This window comes from Heterocephalus glaber, unplaced genomic scaffold, assembly GCF_053883595.1.
Source record: "Heterocephalus glaber isolate CG9 unplaced genomic scaffold, H.glaber_assembly_v1.0 deba00001429, whole genome shotgun sequence".
In the NCBI taxonomy this organism is placed as follows: domain Eukaryota; kingdom Metazoa; phylum Chordata; class Mammalia; order Rodentia; family Bathyergidae; genus Heterocephalus; species Heterocephalus glaber.
Genome location: NW_028258294.1, coordinates 34,985,818 through 35,008,463, shown reverse-complemented (window position 1 = coordinate 35,008,463; position 22,646 = coordinate 34,985,818). Strand labels below are relative to the sequence as shown.

Here is a 22,646-nt window from a genome sequence, read left to right as displayed (position 1 = left end):
TTTAGGAAGTATGGGGAAGTACTGGGGATTGAACCCAGAGCTTTCATACTGAGCTACATCTCCTGCCCTTTTTATTTTTTCAGATAGGGTCTTACCAAGTCCCTAAATTGCCCAGGTTGGGCTCAAACTTGCGATTCTCCTGCTTCAGCCTCCTAGAGTGCTGGCTGAATGTCACCAAGCCCAACCTACTCTATCTTTCAAAATTTGTCACTAATGACATGAAATTCTCAACTGACTCATATTTTGCACACAATAAGAGACTATAAAGAATTTTATATTCTTTGTGGGAGTTCTTAATAGACATAAAAACAATACACCCATGTTTTATAATAGTTATATACTATCTTTACAAGATAATACCACTTTTAGTAAATGTTATTTTAACTCAGTCACTCAAAAAAAGTTTTCTTTGTCAACTGGATCCCCAAATGAGGCAGAAAATAAGGGATTATGTTAAGACATGGCTTGGTCCTAAAGAGCTGGGAGGGGGGACCGACAGTTTATGTCAGTAAAATGAAATTAGTAAGTGCAGCTGGGCATGGTGGCACATGCCTGAAATCTCAGCTACTCGGGAGAATCTCAACTTTGGAGGTCAGCCTGAGCAATGTGGGGCAAGATTCTGTCTTGAAAAAAAGATTTTTTTAGCCGGGGATTTAGCTCAGTGGTTCCACCACCTGCCTCAAAACCGCAAGGACCCAAGTTCGATCCCCGGTACCAAAAAAAAAAAAAAAAGATTTTTAAAAAGGGCTGAGGATGTAGTTCAGTAGTAGCACACTTGCCTAGCATAATAAAAGGCCTTGGGTTCAATCCCTAATACCACAAAAAAATAAAATAAAATAACTTTCTATGTGTATAATACTGGGGATTGAATCCAAGGTTTGTGGCACTGGGCTACATTCCAACCCTTCTATTATTTTTTATTTTGAGACAATCTCACTAACTCACTAAATTGCCCAAGCTGGGCTCAAACTTGTGATCCTCCTGTCTCAGTCTCCCAGAGTGCCGGGATTACAGGTGTGTGCCACCACATGGCCTGGGAAACACATCTTTAAGTGGTATTTTCATTGTGTGAACATCACAGTGCACTTACACAGAACTTAATGACATGCTATAGGTAAATCAGTTGGCATGGCCTCTTGCTATGATCAAGTGCCAGGACCGAAAAAACAAAACAAAGAGCCATGATAAGCACAAGATGTACAAAGCCGCTGCTGATGTGATAAGACACAGTGTTGCTGGGCAATGTCGCATGCCTCTAATCCTAGAACTCAGAAGACTGAGACAGGAGGATCACTGTGAGTTCCAGGCCAGCCCAGGCTACATAGTAAGATCAAGGCTAGCCTGAATTATACAGAGGAAGACCCTGTCTCTAAGACACAGTGTTTTATAGTTAACTTTTCTAAGTAGAAGGCATACACTCTAAAATAATGATTAAAAAAATACTGTACATAGTAACTTTTTGTTGTTGTTCAGTACTAGGGGTTGAACCCCAGAACTTTGCAGTGAGCTACATTCCCACCTTTTTTTTTGAGACACATCTCACTAAGTTGCAAACTGCCCAGGCTGGGTCAGGCATGGTGGTGCCCACCTGTACTCCCAGCACTCAGGAGGCTGAGGCAGAAGGATACTTGTTAGTTCAAGGCAAGCCTGGACTACATAGTGAATTCAAGGCCAGTCTGAAATACATAGTGAGACCCTGTCTCAAAAAAAAATGGCCTAGTGTGGTGGAGCATGCCTGTAAGCCCAGCACTCAGGAGTATGAGGCAGCAGGACTGCTCCGAGCTTGAGGTTAACCCAGACTACATAGTGAAACCCTGTGTCATAATTTAAAAATAAAATAAAATAAAATAAAATAAAATAAAATAAAATAAAATAAAATGCCCAGACTGGGCTCAAGCCCTCCAATCTCCTCCCTCAGCCCCCCAGAGTATCACAACACCAGGCTAATATAGTCATTTATTATCAAATCTTGTGTCCTGTAGTAACTATAGGTGTGTACTTTGCACAGTAGGTATGTTTATACCACATACACGGGGTGATTCGTTGCTGCCTTATGACATCCACCAGTGTTAAAAATGCTGGACTCCACCTCACAAGTGCAAGGTCCCAAGATAGATCCCCGGTACAAAAAAAAAAAAAAAATGCTGGACTCCATTGTAATCTAATGGGACCAGCATTGCATATGTAGTATGAGGTTGACTCAAGCGTCCCTTCTGGTAGCAGAAGACCAAAACTGGTTTTTGTGGGTGCAACTTTACAAAGAACAAACTGTAGGGAAGACGTTTCTAAACTTCGGGAGGGGGCCAATTCGGGATTCAGGCTCCACTGTTAACTAAATTATTTAATCGCACTTCGCCTAAGTGTTTTCATCTATAAAACAAGGATACCAATAAAAGGCTTTTGCGAGAAATAAATAAATGTAGCCGGGCATCGTAATACATGCCTGGAATTCCATCACTCAGGAGGCTGAGGCAGGAGGATTGCTGTAAGTTCAAGGCCAACCTGAACTAGACAGTGAGACCCTGTCTCAAATAAATAAATAAATAAATAAATAAATAAATAAATAAATAAATGTAATGTGATTAAAATAAATTTCTACTTCTCCTTTCAGTTAAATACTTGGGGGACAAAATTATTAGTACTTGCAAAGTGCTACTATTGTGTAAGCTCCTAAAAGGGATGTCAGAGATAAGCAGCTGCTGCCCTAGGGAGCTTATAAGCTTCAGAGGTTTATAGATCCCAAACTACCTGGACCTATTTCTCTAGGCCCTTATCACTCACCTATCACTTATCTTTTTGTTTCTCTTTTTTTTGTTTATCCATCACCCATACAATCTCCTGGAATGTAAGAATGTGCACCCAGCACCCTGCTTGGGGCTGGGCAAGCACACATACACAGGAAGGCAGGTAGAGGGAAGAATGGAGACAGCAAGAAATCCAGTGTTACATCTTGACTCAAAAATTTCAGGGCCAGGGATTTAGCTCAGTGGTTCTGCTGCCTGCCTCGAAAAGTGCAAGGACCCAAGTTCGATCCCTGGTACCAAAAAAACAAACAAACAAACAAACAAACAAAAATATCAGCCCAGGGCCGGGGATTTAACTCAGTGGTGCCAACTCCACCACTCCACGCCTGCCTCACAAGTGTAAGGGCCCAAGTTCGACTCGCAAGTGCAAGGGCCCAAGTTCGAGCCCCAGCACCAAAAAAAAAAAAGTCCAGCCCAGGCTGGTAGTGCACACATCTATAATCCCAGCAATTGGGAGGCTCAGGAGGAGGATCCCCAAAGCAAGACCCTGTCTCAAAAAACAAAAAAACTCAAAATAATAATAATTATCATTACTATTCATTCAGCTGAATACACTTTATTTCCAAAATACAGTATAGGAATTTACCCAACGTTCTTTAGGGGACAGGAAGCAGGTATAGCAAGCAAGGAAAGATGAAGTAGAAAGAAATAATCATCTTTTTTTTTGTACTGAGGATCACGCTTAGCACCTTGGACTGGCAAAGCAAGTGACAGAACCACTGGGCTAAATCCCTGGCCCTGGAAATAATCATCTTTTGAAAACATTTTTTAGGGCCGAGGATTTAGCTCAGTGGTTCCGCCGCCTGCCTCGAAAGCGCAAGGGCTGGAGTTCAATCCCCAGTACCAAAAAAAAACAAAAACAAATCAGTGAGGCAAGAGGATCGCTGAGAGTTCAAAGCCACCCTGGACTACATAGTGAGTTCAAAGCCAGCATGAACTACATAGTGAGACTCTGTCTCAAAAAACCAACAACAACAAAAAAATCAGGAGTGACTGTACACACCTATAATGCCAGCACTCTGGGAAGCTGAGCCAAAAGGATTACAAACTCTGGCCTGGGATTTAGCTCAGTGGTGCTGCTGCCTGCCCCTCAACGTGCAAAGTCCCGAGTTTGATCCCTGGTACCAAAAAAAAAGGATCACAAGTTCAAGCCTAGCCTAGGTAACTTAAGAGACCCTGTCTCAAAATAAAAAAAATTAAAAAGGTCTGGGGGGGCTAGGGATTTAGCTCAGTGGTGCCATACCTGTCTCGAAAGCACAAGGTCCTGAGTTCAATCCCCGATACTGGGAAAAGGGGGGAGGGGGTAATAGCTCAGTGTGACAGCACTAAAAAAATACACACACACACACACACACACACACACACACAAATACTTTAATGTTTTAATGATAATTTAAAATGAGGACATAGGAAAAAAATAATAATAAAATAAAAAAATAAAATAAATTTTAAAAAATGAGGACACAGGGCTGAGGTTGCAGCTCCGGGTAGAGCACCTGCCTAGCATTTGTGAAGCCCTGGGTTCCTTCCTTCCTCAGCACCAAGATAAAATAAGAACAGAGTACAGACCTACAATACTTCCAGCAGAACACTCTGTCCCGGGGGTAGGCACATCATAACCTGCAGCCTTTCTCCTCCCAGTGCATCTGCAAGCCAAGTTTGGCTTTTTTTTTTTTGCAGTATCAGGGATCGAACTCAGGACCTTGCACCTGCCAGGCAGGCGCAGCACCTCTGAGCTTCATCCCCAGCCCCAAGAGTGGCTTTTGCATATTTTGGTTTGTTTTCTTCTTTTGTTTTGTGTTTTTTTCTTTTTGGTACCGGGGATTGAACTCAGGTCCTTGCATGCAGCAGCGCAGCAGGGAGCGAAACCACTGAGCTAAATCCCCGGCCCTGTTTTCTTGGTTTTTTGAGACAGGATCTTGCTATGTAGTCCAGACTGCCCTTGCACTCACTATATAGCCTGGGCTGGCCTCGAACTCAGAGTGATCCTCCTGCCTCAGCCTCCTGAGCACTGGGCTCAAGTGGCTGGCTTTTACATTTTTAAAGAGTTGTAACAATAACTAAAGAGCACACAGGATTAAGCATGTAGCCAACAAAGGCTAAAATACTTACTATATCTCTCCCTATAAAGAAAAAGCTTGCCAACCCTGCTATAAAATTGAATTTTATATTTCTCACTAGATTAAATATCTTAGTGTTTTACATATACATTTAAGGTCATTTATTATTTTCTCTCTACTCCCCATTCCTCTTCCCTGCCCGGTTTCTATTCATGTACTAGCCATTTCCTTTACATAGAAGTATTTACACAAGTATTTATTACAATATCCTGAGGAAGCAAAATAAACTAAAAACAAAAAACCTAGATACTGACCATGCCTACCCTTTTGTTTATTAAGTGCTCTAACATAAGCATTTTTCCACCTGTGATTTTAAATTCAATAACGAAAGGATAAATTAGTAAACTGGGCTCATGCTGACCAGAACGCATAACTTCAGCTAACTTCTCTATTCGCATACATCCAGGACTGGGCGAAAGGAGGAGGAAAGGAGGAGACCGACAGTTCCCAGTGCTCACTCAATAAACTGATTAATAGTAGGCTGGAATGACAGCTTCAATGACAACAACAAAACACAAGATTTGAGACTGAATTTGCCGGGTGTGGTGACATAAGCCTGTAATCCCAGCTCTGAGGCTGAGGCAGAAGGATCACAAGTTCAAAGCCAGCCTGGGCTACATGGTGAGCTCAAGGCTAGCCTGAACTACATAGTGAGACCCTAACTCAAAACAAACAAACAAAAAAGATTGAATTCAATAAACCTACAGGAAATCTGTGGATATGACAGTAACTTCTTTACTACTGGTACTTAATACCATATGGGCCAGGAATTTAGCTCAGCGCAAGGTCCCAAGTTCAATCCCTGGTACAAAAAAAAAATGCTATATGAAGTCAAGAAGGTACAATGACCCATTAAAGACCTTTGGCAATAAAAATACTGCAAAGTAAAAAAAGAGAACCCTCTATGCTCAAAACACCAAGAGTAAAAGAGATGGTGCAATGTGGCAAGGTGACAGAAGTATTGAGAAAGTCTGGAAAGCAGTGTGGACCTACAGGACTGACACATCGGAAGGCACCAAGTCTTTGTTTCAGCACAACTAGTAACATGTGATACAGGGCACAGACGGTCTGAGGTCATCTTCCCAGACAAGTAAGACAAGAATACATCCTTCTCCTGGGGCTAGAATAGAAACATTCGGAAAAGCCTACTGTCCTCTAAACCACCAAGACTAGCTAAATCATTTCCACTCAACTCTTTGAGTCCTTTGTATTCCCCCCAAATAAGCACTCTGTAGAAGAACTCAAAACTCAACATGCAGTTTTTTGCTGGTTTTTTTCTGGGTTACTGCAGCTTGAACCCAGGGGCATTTTACCACTGGGCTACCCCAGCCCATTTCATGTTTTATTTTGAGACAGGATCTAAGTTCCCCGGTGAAACCAGAACTTGCAATCCTCCTGCCTCAGCCTCCCCTTATACTGGGATTTACAGGCATGTCCTACCCCCACCACACCCAACACAATACACATACTTTATACACATACTTTATACACATACTTTAAAAAGATAAAAGAGTAAGGCATAAGAGAGACCATTATTTGCACAACTGTGTAGAATAGGGGCTATTTATAATTTATTCTCTATTTACAGAAGCATAAAAGTTTAATTAAGAGAATTATTTTTAAGGGGCTGGGGATTTAGCTCAATGGCACAGCACCTGCCTGGTAAGCTCAAGGTCCTGAGTTCAATCCCTGGTACCCAAAAAAAAGAGAGAGAATTTTTTTTTTGGTACCAAGGATCAAACTTGGTATCTTGTGCTTGTGCAGCAGCACTGAGCTAAATCCCCGGGCCCAAGAGAGAATTATTTTTTAAGGAGGGTCATTTATCAGTACAATTTTGACATACCCACACATCCTATATGAGAAATAATTAGAAATGTACATTTTTTTTCTGTGCCACAGTAAACTCTGTAGTCCTTAACAGTAAATCCCTAAGATATAAACCAACAAACTTCAGGTTTTTAATACATTCAATATTTTTTGTTTTGTTTTTTGAGACAGAATCTAAATATGTAGTTTGGGCTGGCCTTGCACTCATTTTGTAGCACAGGCTGACCTAGAACTCTCTCACTGATCCTCCTGCCTCAGCCTCCCAAGTGCTGGAATTACAGGCCTGTGCTACCATGCCTGGCTGAGTAGCTTCAGTATTTTTTAAAAGCTATTGCCACATTTAAAGTTTCCCTTACATGCCTAACTTTCTGTAATGGATTTATTATAATTTCCAATAATAATACCAGTACTATACCACTAATACAATCAACCTACACTAATACTACAGTACTCAACATACACAACCTATAGTGTACATAAACCTAGTGTACACTATATACAATCGCTATAACACTAGTACTACACACTAATATAATCAACACCTGTTATTAATTACAATATCAATGGAGGAGGATGGTGAAGATGGAACCCAGGGCTTCCTGCAGTACCAATTATTTAACAGGAGAAAAAAATGAGCCCTGAAAAAGTGGCTCTGAAATCACTGGTATGCACTACCAGAGTGTTAATTCTCACACAGGTCTTGTTAAGCATTTATACAGCACATTTATATTTGCCAAGTGCTTCATAATCATTTTATTAGCTGTTTCTAGTCCAAAACAATCCATGAAGAACTTTACAGAAGAGGAACCTAGGCCCAGAAAGGAACCAAAGAAAACCAGTTTACCCTGGAGGAAACACCACCACTCTCTTACAGGCCAGATCCTCCGCATTACTTTGCAATCTGCAGTAAGAATTTAGCCAAAACTATTAAACAGAATAAATGTCAATAAAATATGAAGAAAATTACTAACTTCCTATACACTCTTAAGTACATGGGACTAACTGCTGTGTTTCATTATACAGACACACTATAAAGAAGTAAAACTCTACCAAGTGACAAACTTATAAAGCAGTTACTTTTTTCCGCACTTGCTAAGCAAAGGGGGGCGATGAAAGAGGCTCAGTGAATAAGTCCAAGTCAGGTCCTTTAATAATAGGGAGCTGGTCTAAATAAGTAGGGCCCAGCTAAAAGCTCGAGTGGTGAGCATAGGGAGGATAGGAAGAAGTGAGAATGTGCTACTTACTTAGCATGCTTAGTCAACCCACCTATCAGCAGATAATGGTTCTAACCAAAACTTTGTGGTTTAATCAGTGCATATCTCAGTACCAGCAATGGATGATCACATACAGTTATATCACATACAGGATAACAAAAAACTTGAGCCAGAGCCAGATGGGGCATAAAGTTCCTTCCTTGCCCCATTTAAACCTCTCTCTTATCTTGGTGCTGCATCTTAAAATGAAAAACCTATATGCTCACACAGGGCACAGTTAGACTGAGGAGTTGTCCTGACATCACATTCCTCCATCAGAGCCCATAAACCTCATTCCATAGAGACATCTCTGCTCATCCAGAAAGGCGCCCTAACCGGTAAAGTACACACTTCCTCACTCTGTCCCTCCTGTCTCCGGGGCCAATTCCGTGACCCACATCCCTGCACCCTGCAGAGCCCCAAACTCCTCACCCCTACCGCACTTCCGCCCCGGTGGCTTCCCAGTCAAACCTCACCCCAGCCCCCACCCCACCTTTGTCTCACTCCCCAAGCACCCCAACATTCTCAACTCCCAATGGTAGCCCTTCCCCCACGAGACCCCCCACCCTCCGGCCTGCTCCCCGCCCCCACGTTCCCCGGTCTCCCGGCGTCGGGATCCCCGACCCCTCCCCCAGCTTCCTCCGTCCGTCAGTCCGTCCCGACCCTCGCCGCGTCCCCTCCGCCCACGCCCACCCTGCGCCCGCGGCGGGTCCCCAGCAGGCCTTCACCTTGTCCATGAGCTTCCAGCACTTCTCCACCATCTTCTTGTCCACGGTGCCCGGCGGGTGCGGGCTGAGGTGGTGGTGGTGGTGGTGCGGCTGGAAGGCGTCCTTCATGAGCCCGATCAGGCCGCCCGCGCCCGAGCCCCCGGAACCGCCGCCGGCTCCCGCGCCGGAGCTCTTTTTCACGTTGCCAGCCATGGCCAGGAAGGGTCGCGGGCCCAGCCGGGTAGGCGACTGCGCTCGGCTGCGAGCGAGAAAAAACGAGGACGCAAAGGAGGGGCCTCTCCGGCCGCCGCCGGCGGCTCTCCGGGCGGAGGGAGGAGCGGAGTGGGCGGTGCCGGGGAGCACGGGGCGCGCCCCTTCAGCGAGCACGGCGGGCGGAGCGCGGGGGCACGCACGCACCGGACGGACCACCGACTGGCAGCGGCGGCCGCGTCCGGATCAGGCAATGGTCCGCTCCCGCGCCACCCTTCGCGAGCGCCCGCGTACCCACAACCCCGGAAAGCTGCGGCCAAGTTTCCGCGCCCGCCTCCCCTGCATCTACCCCGGGCGGGGCGGGGGGGGGGGGCGGGGGCCGGGCGGAGCCACGGAACCTCAGCTCCGGGGCCCTCTGCTGGAGAAGCGGGGAAGGGGAGGGACGGGGGCAAATTGGAGCCTGCGCACTAGACAGAAGCCTGGACCTCCATGTTTCTTCTGGGCTGGAGGTTGTTACTCCAGGGATGGGTCTTGCAGTGAAAAGGTTAATACCAAGTCTTTCCTTTACACCTGACCTATGTGGAAATTGAGTTTAGAGTTATTTACTTCATACTATGGAGAAATGGTGGGAGAAAAGGGAAAGTCGTTTCTCTAACCCCTGGTATTTTAAACTCTTCATTAAGACGCGACCCACTGAGGACCTGAATGCGAAACAATGCAACACTTCTTCTGAAAAGTGGTTCCTTTTCTGGGAACTGAATATGTACTTAAAATTCTCAGCGCTTTGCACGTGAGACGTGAGACTGCTGCAAGGAGATCACAGGGGTTCACCCTCTGCCCAAGAAGCAGAAATGCGGTTCCCTGTCTCTTCCACTTCTCTAAAACTTCTGTTGGAAGAACTATGAAAATAGTAACTTCCTTTCCAAAGAAGGAAGTGCCCTACTCTAGTTAATTCTGAGCCAAGGCTCTGTGAGATGCAAGCCTAGGTATGTCAACACCTACTCAGTTCCTCCTGAGACCTCCCTCCCGGCTATTCCACAACAGTCCTGACTGATAAGGAGTTTATCAAATACTTATGCTGAAGGGGAAAATATCTCTAAACCAGAGGAACATTCAGCCATCCTGGTTTGCAGACAATCACCTCTATGTAAGACTAACTGTGGAGTCAGCATTATCATTTCTTAGCTGTAGAACGGCTTTTCATCAGTTCCTAGCTAGAAAAAGAATCTACTGAAGAAAAATCTAGGCAAAGCTCTTGTCAAAATTTTCCATCCCGGCAGGTGTGATGATGCATGCCTGTAACCCCAGTACTTGGGAGGCTGAACCGGGAGGATCACTGCAGTTTGAGACCAGCCTGGGCTACAGTGAGTTCAAAGCCAGCCTAAAGTACAGAGCAAGAACCTGTCTAAAAATAAATAAAACTTTCCATCCTTGGTGCCACCACCTTAGCTATAGGCCCTCTTTTTCTTTTCTTTTCTTTTTTTTTAACCTAGCTCTGCTGCTGCCCTTACATAGCAGAAGGGGCAAACTTCCTTGGGGGAAGCGCACGCACGCGCTCTCTCTCTCTCTCTCTCTCTCTCTCTCTCTCTCTCTCTCTCTCTCTCTCTCTCTGTCTCTCTCTCTCTTTCTCGTTTTGTATTAGTACACATTTACAGTACATAGTGATTACACTCATGGGAAGTTGGTACATGTGCATAACATCTTAATTCTTTGTACTCTTCCCTTCCTCTTCCCTCTTTCCCACCTGTCTCCATCTCTAGGTGAATCTGTTTTTATATCTTAGGATCAGGTTTCTGCCCTTTACCTTTTCAGTTGATCTATTTTATGGACTTGTCTTTAAGGAATTTTGGGGGAAAAAAAAAAAAAGCCAAAACAGCATAAACAAGCCAGGGGAATAAAGTTGTGAAATACAGATATGGAGAACTTTGAGTAACTTTGGTTCTGGCAGGTAGTTTCTGTCTTCTTAAACACACAGTTTTTAAATTATAATTTTCCTTGTCTCCTTTCTACCTATCTTTACTTTTCTATCCTACCTCAAGTGCACCAGGGTATTCTTCATAGTCAAAGCCTAAGTTTAATGAAGTACAGCTAAGATTTTTACCTGTGAGGATATGCATGTGTTGTTTAGGTATACACTTCATCTCTCTGTCGTGGCTCAAGGTTTCTGATTTGTATTATCTTCAGTATGGTCTGCATACCATGGAATTATATACTGTGTACTTTGTTTCTGCTGCAGCCAGCCTTTTCAGATGGTTGTTATTGTTTTTTACTGGGGATTGAACCCAGGGTTCTCTACCACTGAGCTATTACATCCCAACCCATTTTTTTTTTTTTTGAGGCAGGGTCTCTGCCTTTGTAGTTCAGGCTGGCCCTGAACTCACAGTGATCCTCCTGCCTCAGCCTCCCGAGTGCTGGGATCACAGGCATGCACCACCACACCGGGTCTCCCCAACCCTTTTTTTTTTTCTGGTACCAGAGATCAAACTCGGGTCCTTTTGCTCGCTTGGCAAGTGGCCAAACCACTGAGCTAAATCCCTGGCCCTTCCTCAACCCTTTTTAAAGACAGGGTCTCACTGAGTTGCCTTGGCTGGCCTCAAATTTCTGACTTTTCTACCTCAGCCTCCTAAGTAGCTGGGATTACAGGTATGCACCACCATGCTTGGCTCCAAAAAAAAAAAATTTTTTTTTAAGAGCTGGAAGTGTAACTCAGTGAAGCACTTGCCTAGCATTTGCAAGGCCTTGATTTCAACCACCGTGGGGGAGGAGGGGACATTAAGTTTTATTCAAAGGAACAGAGAGTTCTGCTGAAATAATCTACTTTGCTGTCACTTCTAAAGTGAAATTAATGAAGAAAGAAACACAGATTGATCTTTTTCTCACAATTTTCATTTGGGTTGGGTTTTTGGTTTTTGTTTTCTTGAGACAGGGTCTCCCTGTGTGTAGTTCAGGCTGCCTTGAACTCACAGCAGTTTTCCTGCATCAGCCTCTTGAGTGCTGGGATCACACAGGCCCACCTGTGACGTGCCACCACACCCAGCTTCATTTGGCTTGTTTTTATTTTTTTTTTATTTTTTATTTTTTGGCTTGTTTTTAAAAATGTGCTAGACATAGAATTGGATTGTTGAGCATAATGTTATTGTCATTCTGGGTTGTGCTAGCGCTGATTTAGCTTGTATCATCACATTGGGTGACACATAGCACTTATCTTATTCCACTTCTCCATCCAAAACTACATCCTCATTCTGTACCTGAAAGTCACATTTGTAAAGTAAATGCTGGTCTGAGTCATGATACACTGCCTGTGTTCTATAAACTCTGTCCTTTTTATGTCATTACACATCAGCATAATGGAAACACTAATCAATCTGTAGAAGTCTCCAAACAGACTCCTGGGTGACAAGGGCAGGGACATGCAACTGTATTCCTAAGCAGGGGAAGGATGTAAGACTAGAAGAAAAATATTCTCCAGATTTGGGAAATGTGCATAAACTTTTTCATTTTGTTTTTTTTTTAAGACAGGGTCCTTTTGTTGTTGTTGTTGTTGTTGTTGTTGTTTCTCTTGAGACAGGGTCTCCCTATCTGTACTTCAGGCTGCCTCGAACTCACAGTAATCCTCCTGCCTCAGCCTCCCAAATGCTGGGATTACAGGCATGCAGCACCACACCTGCCTGTCTGATGTGCATAAATTTAACTCAGTGCTGAATTACAGGACCTGTAAACATTGGAAGGAGAAGCCTGGCCCTTTTCTTCACTCTATAAAATGTCCAAAGAGTAAGAGAAATACCCTGCAGCCACCAAAGGGTCATATAAACTTGTAGCAGCCTCTGTCTGACTATTCCTGCTTCCCAGGGACAAATTGCTGTTGTTGTTGTTTTGTTGTTGTTGTTGTTGTTACAGGATCTCATAGTGATGCTCAGGCTAGCCTCCAATTCTCAATCCTCCTGCCTCAGCCTTCCAAGCGCTGTTATTATATGACCATGCCTGGCCAGAGGCAGCCATTCTCAGATCTTGTGTCTATTTCTGCAGACCTGCTTCTGACAATGAAGAGTTGACTAAAAACGTGGAAGGGGATAAGGATGGAGAGAAGTGCCTAGGAATCGAGTCTGCAGGTCCCTTAATCCACAAGGAGAAAAACTCTGAAGTTCCTGTTGTTTTCATTCTAGTCAGTTTGCTGCCCAGAGCTCCAGGCAGTGGACAGGAATGGATGGCAAGGCTCCAGGGTGGCACTGGGCTGGGGTGGGGACGTTGTCTTCCAAGAGCAAGCCACTCATCATACTCTCTGCCCCAAATTCATTTTTGCAACCACTTTTGGCACTAGCATGATGCCAGGAAGCATCCCCAATGTGATCTGCCCAGTCATTCACTGTTCAATAATTTGAGGAGAAAAAAAAAAAAAAGGTCAAGAGACCCAGGAGGTCAAGCACATCCACTAGAGGGAGCGCCACCAAGTCTGTGCAGGCAGGGAGCCTCCCAAGGTCGCTCCTCAGCACCTGTCCGAGGATAACCACGTGGGAAAGAGGGGAAGTGAGGCAATAAATTAAGCATTGCGGGAGTGCTTGTAAATACCCAGCTAAAACCCAGGACTTTCAGGAGTCACAAAATCAAAGATTTAAAGCCCATGAGACTGAGCAAAATTAACTAGCTTGCCCAAGTTCAATCGGAGAGGGAACTCTTATCTCACCTCTCGTCTCTAACCAGTCCCTTTTCCTGACATCTACATTCTACTGGGTTAGCACGGTGGACTCCACAGGTGCACTTTTCCGTTCTCATTTATCTGAAATGGAACATTCTTTTCACTATCTGCTCCTGCATTTGTTTCCCTCATATACTGCGCAATGCTTTTCTGAAGGGCTCTTCAGTTTTAAGCCTAATAATGTCATCTTGCTAAGAGGACCCCAGGATGTAAACTGCCCAAGATGGCTCCCGACAGTCCTTTTCCTGCAGCAGTGCCTACCTAGAAGTGAGTCATAGCTAATCAGCAACAACACTTTTTCTCTCCAAACTATACTTAGGACTTGGGGACAAGGGAAGAATTGACCCGCCAGGACCTTCCTATTTGGTGAGCTGATTTGCCCATTGCACCTGCCTGTAAACTCCGTGTTTCCCAGTTGCCTGGACAACAGGCAGCCTCCAGAAACCCAGCCCTCCGTTCTCAGTCCTGCCCTCGGGGAATTTTGCCATCCTGGATTGGCTCCCAGGGCCAGGCTCCTCCTCAGGCTCCACCTGCTTGGGCTCACAGCCCTTCCCTGTGGGTGGGGCACTCCACGGAGAGACCTCACACTAAGGGAGAGACAGAGACAGAGGATCCGACAGGGGGTGGGATGATGGGGAGAGGGAGAGGACCAGGTTCAGAGACTTTCTCTAAAAGAGGGATGAGAGGAGTGACTTCTGTACATAGAGCCATCCTGCCCCGACCCCAGCCCCGCCCATGGTTCCCAGGAGACCAAGCACTTCCGGAAAGTGTGAGACAGACTTGGAGACTAGAGTGCCTCTCCTGAGACTCCTGGTTCCTTCCAGGGGTCAGGAAAGCATCCCTGCGTCTAGCCCTACACACCAAGTCCTTCCTCCCCCAGGACATGCCACCTAAGACCAAAGGAAAAAGGAGAAAAACTGGGGAACAGAAGAAAAAAAACTCTGGTGCTGGTGAGTGGCAGTGGGAAATTGTGCCCCTGTTCTCCACATCCTGGCATGGGGACCACACAGGGGTCCTCAGCATTCAGCCCCCTGCATGACAAGGTGGAGTTTTCTTGTCCTCATCATAGCCTTGAACCCAGATTCTACAAAGCTGAGGAACTGAAGAAATGCCACCCACATTCCCCCTGGAGTCCTGCCCAGCTCTGTGCCTCCCTAATAGGTCTGTTACCCATATGGGCTCAGCAGTGAGGACACAGCAGTGAGGTCAGCAGACTTTGTCATCAGGGATCCCTCATTGATCGGTCCTCTGACCTCATGCAGGAGCAACTCCAGCGGGTAGTGCTGACAGAGATCCCAGTAAACTAAAGCTCAACCAATTTGCCAGGGCAGATGTGGAGTCCGAGGCCAAGCACAGCCTCGTGCTTCTGGAGAAGGAGCTGCTCCAAGACCACTTGGGTGAGAAGGGTAAAGACTGGGGGGATCAGAAGTGGCACATGGGGCATTTCTGTGTCCTCGGGGTTGAAGAATTGGAGCTATGTGTGGGGCTAAGACAAAATCTAACCATCATAACTGGAAAAAGACTGTGAGGGAGGACTGAGCAATATGGGCTGATGAAAGCCCTCCCCCGCAACCCCAGCGTCCTGGAGATGGAACGCAGGGCTTTGCAGATGGTAGGCAGGGACTTTACCACTGAGCTACATCCCCAGCCCTTTTCTATTTTGAGATAGAGTCTTGCAGGGCTGGGGATGTAGCTCAGTGGTTTTGCTGCTTGCCTCACAAGTGCAAGGTCCTGAGTTCAATCCTCGGTACAAAAAAAAAATTAGCAGAGTCTTGCAGTTTCCCAGGCCGGCCTTGAACTTGCGATCCTCCTACCTAAATTTCCCAAGTAGCTAGGATTATAGGCAGGAAAGTACTTTTTAAAATCAAAACAGGGAGGGAGTTTTTACTTCTTAGTAATGAACAGGCCATTTGGGGTTGGGGGAGGCCAAACAGAATAAGAGGCTGGATACCCTGCCACCAGGTTTCCAGAGGTGGTCAGAGTTCATCAAGCCCATGGGAGCTGATTCTGTGCCACCCACAACCAGTTCTGAGGGTGGCTCTGGACTATTCACAGCTATATGGAGGGCTGAGGCCCGCCGAGCCAAAGCGTCTGAAGACCAGCTGAAGCAGAGGTTGCAAGAATTGGCAGCTGAATTAGAAAGGGCCCGAAGTGAAGGGAAGGCCATATTTGCAGGTGCGTGGTCAGTCAGGTAGTGAACAAAAGACAGGCCCGGAAAAGGACAACCAAGAGGCCCAGGGATGCAGGACGATCACGCATGGAGGGCTCTGACTCCCAGGCCTCCTCTCAGCATTCCAGAAAGATCCAAAAGCAAATCTCTAGCATCCCAGGGAGGGACCTTCCTGAATGCCTGATGTCATGTGCTTAATGCTTTGTGGGGAACAAAATGCAATCACAGCCGTTATGTCATTCATCCCATGAAAGGGGAGAAGGGCTGGAATCTCCATCCTAAGCTGGTATGTGGTTCAGGGTCTCCCAGCTTCACAGCATCACCACAAGGACCAAGAAGTTGCTATACTTCAGTCCTCTGCATCCACAACCTCATTTCCTTCCTCCATGCCTCCATTCCCCCCGGGTCTCTGGCTGGCCACTGCCCCACTTCAGAGATGAGCCGCCAACACCGGGCCCTGCAGAATGAGATGGATGCCCACAGAAAACAACTAGAGGAGGAAGTGAAGTGCCTTCGGGAACAGCTAGGTAAGTCCCCCCACCCTGCATCCTTCCACTCAGAAGGTCAACAACAAGCTCCAGTGTGAAAGGATGGCTATAAAAGGTCTTTCTCTAAAAGGTCGCCATCTGTTGGCTGAATGTGAATTTAGATCACTTTCTCCCCGGACTCTTTTTCCTTAAATATCATCCTGAGATATAAGTACAGAAAAGCTAGGTCTCTCACCCGTGTCCCCTTTTGCTTGGTCTTTCCAAACCCAGTGCTTACTTCTCTTCCCTGCTTTGTCTCTCCCAAGCAAGAAAACTAAGGGAAAAACGTTACGATTCCTTTACTTCTATTCCTTCAAGGCCTAGCACCTGGAAAATCCTAAATAATTTACTTACTAAATAAATGAATAAACCCTCCAAATAAGCAGAAATATGAAAAACAAGAAGCCTTTGTTTCTCTTCCCTCTTGCTTACAGGAAAGTTGAAATATCTTAGCATGGCATAAGAGATCTTTCATAATTTTGGCCTCAGAGTGTTCATATACTAAAATATCTTTAGTAGCTCTTTACCTACCATACATACCCTGGGTTCCTTCCTTGATCTTTGCCTTATTTCAAATCAACACTTATTGAACACCTCCTGTATGACAGGCACTTTGCCATCCATTTTCACATTTAAGAATCACAACAAGAAAGATATGCATCATTTTCTCTTTAAAGATGAAGAAACTGAGACTTAAAGGGAGCTATGTCCCAGATTATACAAGTTGTAAATGACAACCAGACTTTGAACCGGTTTCCTGTTTCAAGCCCACTACTCTTTCTATCATAACCCAATATGTCTTCAGCTTTTTGTTTTGTTTTGTTTTTGTTTTTGAGACAGGGTCTCACTATGTAGTTCAAACTGGCTTTAAACTCACTGTGTAGCCTAGGCTGGCCTCCAACTCATGGTGATCATCCTGCCTCAGCTTCCCAAGTGCTGGGATCACAGGTGTGCGCCACCACACCCAGCAGGTCTTTGGCTTTTTGCGGACTATAGAAAAGTTGATGACCCTGAGGGAGTCTGGAATGATCCCACTCATGATGCCCTTATAAGTACCTTTGGGAACTGTCCAGGGGTAGAGTGTCACCATCCTGTCTTCTTTGATCTTTCTGCCCTGCCCCCCAGAAACCTGCCAGAGAGAGACTGAGGCTTCAAGGAAAGAGGCTGAGCGAGTCCTTGGAGAGCGAGACCGGACCCTGGCTCAGCTTCGGGCCCACGTGACAGACATGGAGGCCAAGTTTGAGGAAATCTTAGATGTAAGCACCACCCCCCAGCCCCATCCACCCAGTACTCTGCCCTCCTCCACCCCATGTCCCACAGCTAGTGTGATGGCTGATGACCCAGGGGAAGGTGCAGGGTCTCCAAGGGCACCTTGCTCTATGCTGAGTGCAGATGGAGGGGATACACCAGGCCTGTTGGTTCAGATAAGGTGTCTGCAGGGCAGCCTGGACCTTCTCTTGGCCAAGCTGCGAGCCATCAAGCCTCAGTGGGATGAGGCTGCACTGAGACTCCACACCAGGCACAAGGAGATGCTGCGCCAGATTGGTCTCAACCCCCTGGATCTTTGAGGCTATTGGCCTCTAGTTTCCGGGGCCCAGCAATAAAGTATGTTGATGTAGAACTCAGCAGAGCTATGGGCTTAGCCTTTGGTGGGGAGGAAGCACACTTCCAGTCTGAGTTGACCCATATCCCAAAGCCTGAGTGACAGGAGAGAAATCTGACAGATGAGGTCTCAACTCCTCTCCTACAGAAACTGGATCCCATCCCTTGAGCCTAGGTCCTTTTTGAGTCCTCAAACTACCTCTCCCTTTCCCAAAAAACCCACAAAGACAGCGAGATTTACAAGAAAAGGCCATTCCTATAACTGGACATGGTAGTAACTAGGCACCCGCCCTTACAATTCTCAGGTGTCCACAAGGGAGGGTGTAACTAGTCTCTGAATTCTTGTACCACACCGTAGTCAGCTTCCAAATGGTTTTAATCCTTGCCAGCCCCACAGCGCCCCTCCTCAGGAGCTTCATCCTGGTGTGCAGCTCTCTGAAGTTCCCACAGCATTCCCTGGAGCCTCAGGCCTCTTCATGGGCCTTCTTCACATGGCCTCTGACCACATTCTCAGCTGGAAGGGAGCCCATGGGAGGGGAAGGAGCCCTGGGCAGTCCTGTCGGTGGTGCCTTGGAGTCCTCCAGCTCCCACTCTGAGCAGAATGGAAATGGGAAAGCTGCTCCATAGATCTGTGCCAAGTAGGGCTGTTCTACAGCAGATCTGAGGCCAGAGCCCGGTCCTACATAGAGAGAAAAAGGTTGTTCCTGGAGCACAACAGTTCCCTTTCCTTGGCCCGACCTGTCCTGAAATGTCCAGGATTAGGACTTACTCCATGAGTCCCACCTCTCGTGACCTGAAGTCCCCACCTGCAACCCCACACAGTCCTCCCAATCTGCCCTTTTCACTGGCTTGTCTTTGCCCTCTGGCTGTTAACAGCTATCTCTTCTTCCTCACCTCTCCATACCCTGGGGGAATCCAGGCTTCCAAGCCCTCTTGAGACCTGGCTGCCAGCGTCAGGCAGAGGGGTGGCTCAGCTTCAGCCAGCTGCTGAAGCCTTTCCAGGTCACTATCACCACCCACGGGATACCCGTTCACCTCCAGAACCACGTCTCCCATTTGCAGCCCTGCCTGGGCAGCTGAGCCTCCAGGGGTCACCTAGGGTTACAGGGGGACATATAGAACATGGGACAGCATGAAGAAGTTTGGTGGGTGTTCTAAGGCTCTGGGAGGGAGGCAGAAGTAGGCTGATGGGGAAGTAAAATGGAAAAAAAATCCAAGGTACATAGGGCATCGGTCACCTGAGAGATGAAGAGACAAGGCCCACTGGTCACACAGCTGAGTCGGAAGCCATAGCCACCACCAGGCCCAGGGTACAGGAAGCACTGGCAGGAGCCAGGAGGACCAGGAGACCCAGCTTTGTGTTCCACTGGTCGGTTCTCAGTCTCAACTGGAGAGGTCAAGTCAGTGGCCTTCGGGGAGGCAGCAGGCTCTGTGCTCTCCAAGAAGAGGAGTGGGGACAGGCGAACCTGAGGTGCAGATGGAGCAAACCTGTTGCACTTGAGCCCTGCTCCATTCCTGCCCATTCCCTAGCCCTGTCCCTCAGCACCCACCATGCTGAAGAAGCGGTCAGCCTCAGGGTCGACGACAGTGAGGGAAACACGAGAGCCCTGCTCTCGGATCCGGGATACAGTCTCCCCGTGGCCCAGCTCCTCCACACTCTCCCCAGCCACAGCCACCAGCCGGTCCCCTGCCCGCATCCCAGCCTTCTCAGCTGGCAGTCCTGGGTCCACCTCCCGAAGGAACTGCCCTGGGACACAGATATTGTCACTACTCCTCCCCAATTCACCCCTGTGCTGTCCCAGATCACCATGTTCACACCAGGGGGAACACAGGAGAAGGAGGCTGGGATCTAGGACTTAGAGAGGGACCCCTCTTTTGTGCCCTAAGAAGCATGCAGGTGCACTTGTGTGCCCACTCCAAGGCCCACCTTCCTTACCCACTCCCAGGGCTCCTACTCACCAAGTCGGCCATCAATGCCCTTCTCCTCCCGGAGCAGGAACCCAAAGCCCTTGGGCCCCTTCTCTAGGTGTAGACAACGGGGCTTGGCAGGCAGTGTCCAGCCTTCTGCCAGGGGTGCAGCTAGGGGCATTCCCAGCTGGCGACACTGATCCTCCACCTCTGGCCCTGCCACCAGCAGAGTCACCTGCTTTCCACTCTGCCAAAGCTGTGGGGACCCAGCAGGGCACCAGCATCAGCCATCTGGATAGGAAGGGAAGAGGCAGGCACCTCTTCACAGCCCCTCCTCCCAGGTACAGAAATGAGGCTCTAAGGAGAGGGCCTCGCACAAACTGGAGAGGGAAGGATGTTGAGGAATGCAGACCTCCAGATGAGGAAGTTAGGTACTGCAGAGGAGTCAGAAGTCAGAGAAGTCGGCTGCCTGCTGTGGGCCCTGCTCAGATGGGTGGAGGGTGGGGGGAACTGGCTGCAGCCAGTGTACCTTCCTGCTGAGCTGGTAATGAGTGAACTTCTCCACACTGACTCCATTCACTTCCAGCAGCCGGGCCCCAGGGGGCACCCCTGCCCGTTCAGCTGCTCCCCCTGTACTTAGCACCAGCCAGAAAGGACCTTGAGCTCCTGGAATCAAAAATGAAAAACAGCAAGTTCCAGTCTGCTGCCTGCCCAGAACAGCAGCTCCAATCCCCTTTCTAATCATGGCCCTTAGCCTCTAAGCTCACCGTGAGTGACACTGAAGCCAAAGCCACCCTCATCTTTCACTACATGGCACAGCCGGGGCCGGACCCCTGAGCCTAGGACAGGACAGAGGTGGGTATCGTTCCCCTGCTGAGCTCGGACTGCATCATAGACATGCCTCGCCAAGACTGTCAGCAACACCCGGGGACCGCTGGCCCGGATGTGACGCACCACCTAAACAGAGGCATGTGGGGTGAGAGAAGGTGTCCCCCTTGCCAGTTCCCAGGACCTCCCTGAAACTTGCATTTTGCACTGTGGAAACCAGCTCTCTAATGCCTTTACCCAATCCTTTCTACCTGGGCACCCCTAAATCCTGGGGTGTGGGAGGATGGAGGATAGTGCCAGAGAGCTGGCTGACCAGCTTCCCTCCCTGAGGTGCTGTGGAATGTTCTCCCATTACTACAGGGAGGCCCAGCCCAGGCTCACCACCACATGGTCCTCGTGCTCCACAACATTGTTGTTCACTGCCAGAATCTGATCTCCTTCCTGGAGACCTTGGCAGTGGGCAGAGGTGCCTGGCTCCACTCTGCACACCACATGCCCAGCCCTGCCCAGCTGCTGCTGAAGGTGAAAACCAAAACTCCTGCCTTCCTCTTTGCTCAACAGACAGAAGCGAGGCCGATGCAAATTCCAGGGATCTGGAGGGGAATGTAGGCAGCAGGGAAGGGGAAGGGGAGGGGGCACAGCCCAAGTACAGGTCCATGGCATGACTGGCAGCTGTTGCCTCCTGCCAGGGTACCCCTGTACCAAGAGAGAGGTTGGCAATGTGGCTAACATTGTGTGGGCAGTGTGCCTAGGATGGAGGCCATACTAGCCCTCACCCCCATCTCTGCGTAGTTACTATCAGAAAGAGACAGTGAATGGTTACCAAGGAGATGAGAGGCTGTGTGGAGCTGTGGTGTCTCCAGGGAAAGCCAATGGTTGTCAGGGGGCAAGAGAGAGGGTTACCAGAGCAGTTGTAGTCTTCGGCCAGGGAGAGGACCGGATTGTCAATGCCCAACTTTGGGTTAAATTTAAACTTCCTGCAAGGAGGCAGGAAAGGTAAGAGAAGCTGGAAGCTGGACTTAAGTCCTAGGCTCTGTCTTAAGTGTTAATGACACTGAAGACCCACCCTACCTTCAGTTTCTTCCCCCCTTTCCCCAACCATTGTGTCACTTACACAGTTAATGATGCCGTGTCCTGAAGATCTACTGGACAAAGAAGTGGGTGAAAGGAAAGGCAATTCCTCTTTCACACACACACACCTCTTCTATGGTCATAAACTGAGAGGACTTGGGGAACCCTAAACCCAGTTCTGGCCCCCTCTGTTCTGCTCCAAAAGGGTCTTCCCTTTTTACTAATGCCATACGAACAGGGCTGTTGTGTCTTCCCCCTCCCCTTCCAAGTCCTGGCTCATAAATCCAAGCATATCAGTGCAGGGTGTGGACCAGGTAGACAGAAATGTCAACTCACTTCTTTCCTCATAACTGCTGTGTATTTGCCTCGGGGTTCCAAGCCCCAGCATCAGGTATCCACTAATCCCAAAGCCTCCCAACCTGCCCACCAACCCCAATTGCCCTAAGTGCCCACCAGAGGATATCTCCCAGCCTCCTACCTGCAGCTGCCTCCATAGTTGGATCAGTGACCCAGTGCTCAGACAAGGGACAAGGTCCATTGTAACCAGCTGACCCTCCCACCTACCCCCTCTCAAGTCCCGCCTCCTTGAAGACGCTGCCTTGGAACTCAGAGGGTAATGGTTAACATCGATGAGAGTCTTATCCTCTGGGGAAGTGTGTGTGTTCCTCCTGCCCATTCCTGGGCCCCAACTTTCTCCAGAGATCCTGTAGTGAACCCTATCACCCCTCTGCTCATAGAAAGGCAGATTGCAAGCTCAGGGGAAGAGGTAAGGATGAGAAGGGAGACAGGAGTTCTATGGCCCAGCATGGCCAACCCCCACCCCAGGATCATGTACATGTGCCCTTCCCCTGCCCCTGTAGCCTCTGAACCTAGTGTCCAGTAACCACTTCCAACAGAAAGTGGTCAGCAGCTTAATCAGAATGACC

At 47.8% G+C, this 22,646-nt stretch overlaps 3 protein-coding genes across 29 annotated transcripts in view; 1 reads left to right on the top strand and 2 right to left on the bottom strand.

Annotated features, from left to right (window-relative positions):
• Nucleotides 1–9,236, bottom strand: part of Cbl (Cbl proto-oncogene) — a 97,100-nt gene extending 87,864 nt beyond the window's left edge. The window contains exon 1 of one of the 4 annotated variants that reach the window (XM_087212532.1): nt 8,733–9,236. In XM_087212532.1, coding sequence (XP_087068658.1) covers nt 8,733–8,924 — 192 coding nt within the window. In that variant the 5' untranslated portion in view covers nt 8,925–9,236. The remainder of the gene's footprint in view (nt 1–8,732) is intronic. The other 3 variants (XM_021237656.2, XM_004856793.3, XM_087212533.1) reach the window with 3 other exon arrangements.
• Nucleotides 9,237–9,378: 142 nt separating this feature from the next.
• On the top strand, nt 9,379–17,969 carry Drc12 (dynein regulatory complex subunit 12 homolog). 15 transcript variants are annotated; one of them, XM_087212529.1, is made up of 8 exons: nt 9,381–10,285; nt 13,934–13,980; nt 14,495–14,564; nt 14,946–15,011; nt 15,670–15,789; nt 16,219–16,311; nt 17,437–17,567; nt 17,736–17,966. In XM_087212529.1, the coding sequence occupies exons 1-8, from the start codon at nt 10,207–10,209 to the stop codon at nt 17,877–17,879; spliced, it is 750 nt and encodes a 249-aa protein (XP_087068655.1). In that variant the 5' UTR covers nt 9,381–10,206; the 3' UTR covers nt 17,880–17,966. The 15 variants fall into 15 exon arrangements, with proteins under 15 accessions (XP_087068644.1, XP_087068653.1, XP_087068654.1 ...); XM_087212525.1 differs by having other exon boundaries at nt 9,382–10,285; nt 14,877–15,011; nt 17,736–17,964; XM_087212531.1 differs by having other exon boundaries at nt 9,383–10,285; nt 14,877–15,011; nt 17,756–17,930.
• Nucleotides 17,970–18,271: 302 nt separating this feature from the next.
• On the bottom strand, nt 18,272–22,574 carry Nherf4 (NHERF family PDZ scaffold protein 4). 10 transcript variants are annotated; one of them, XM_021237724.2, is made up of 11 exons: nt 22,199–22,574; nt 21,764–21,794; nt 21,473–21,626; nt 21,031–21,345; nt 20,589–20,778; nt 20,351–20,487; nt 19,873–20,077; nt 19,464–19,660; nt 19,152–19,379; nt 18,808–19,008; nt 18,272–18,592 (listed from the first exon to the last, which is right to left on the bottom strand). In XM_021237724.2, the coding sequence occupies exons 1-11, from the start codon at nt 22,212–22,214 to the stop codon at nt 18,563–18,565; spliced, it is 1,704 nt and encodes a 567-aa protein (XP_021093383.1). In that variant the 5' UTR covers nt 22,215–22,574; the 3' UTR covers nt 18,272–18,562. The 10 variants fall into 10 exon arrangements, with proteins under 10 accessions (XP_021093383.1, XP_087068639.1, XP_004856840.1 ...); XM_087212513.1 differs by having other exon boundaries at nt 20,589–20,660; nt 21,553–21,626; XM_004856783.4 differs by having other exon boundaries at nt 21,031–21,242; nt 21,553–21,626.
• Between the last annotated feature and the right edge of the window lie 72 nt (nt 22,575–22,646).

Excerpts from the sequence above, each read along its gene's own strand:
- Nherf4 (XM_021237724.2), bottom strand. Across the intron at positions 20,488-20,588 it reads TGGCTTCAGTGTCACTCACG|GAGCTCAAGGTCCTTTCTGG; the intron begins GTGAGCTTAGAG and ends TTTTGATTCCAG. Across the intron at positions 19,380-19,463 it reads CTGACCGCTTCTTCAGCATG|GTTCGCCTGTCCCCACTCCT; the intron begins GTGGGTGCTGAG and ends TCTGCACCTCAG.
- Drc12 (XM_087212517.1), top strand. The coding sequence starts at position 10,207 with ATGATGCATGCCTGTAACCCCAGTACTTGGGAGGCTGAACCGGGAGGA. Across the intron at positions 14,565-14,876 it reads GAAAAAAAACTCTGGTGCTG|GAGCAACTCCAGCGGGTAGT; the intron begins GTGAGTGGCAGT and ends GACCTCATGCAG. Across the intron at positions 15,012-15,669 it reads GCTGCTCCAAGACCACTTGG|CTATATGGAGGGCTGAGGCC; the intron begins GTGAGAAGGGTA and ends GACTATTCACAG.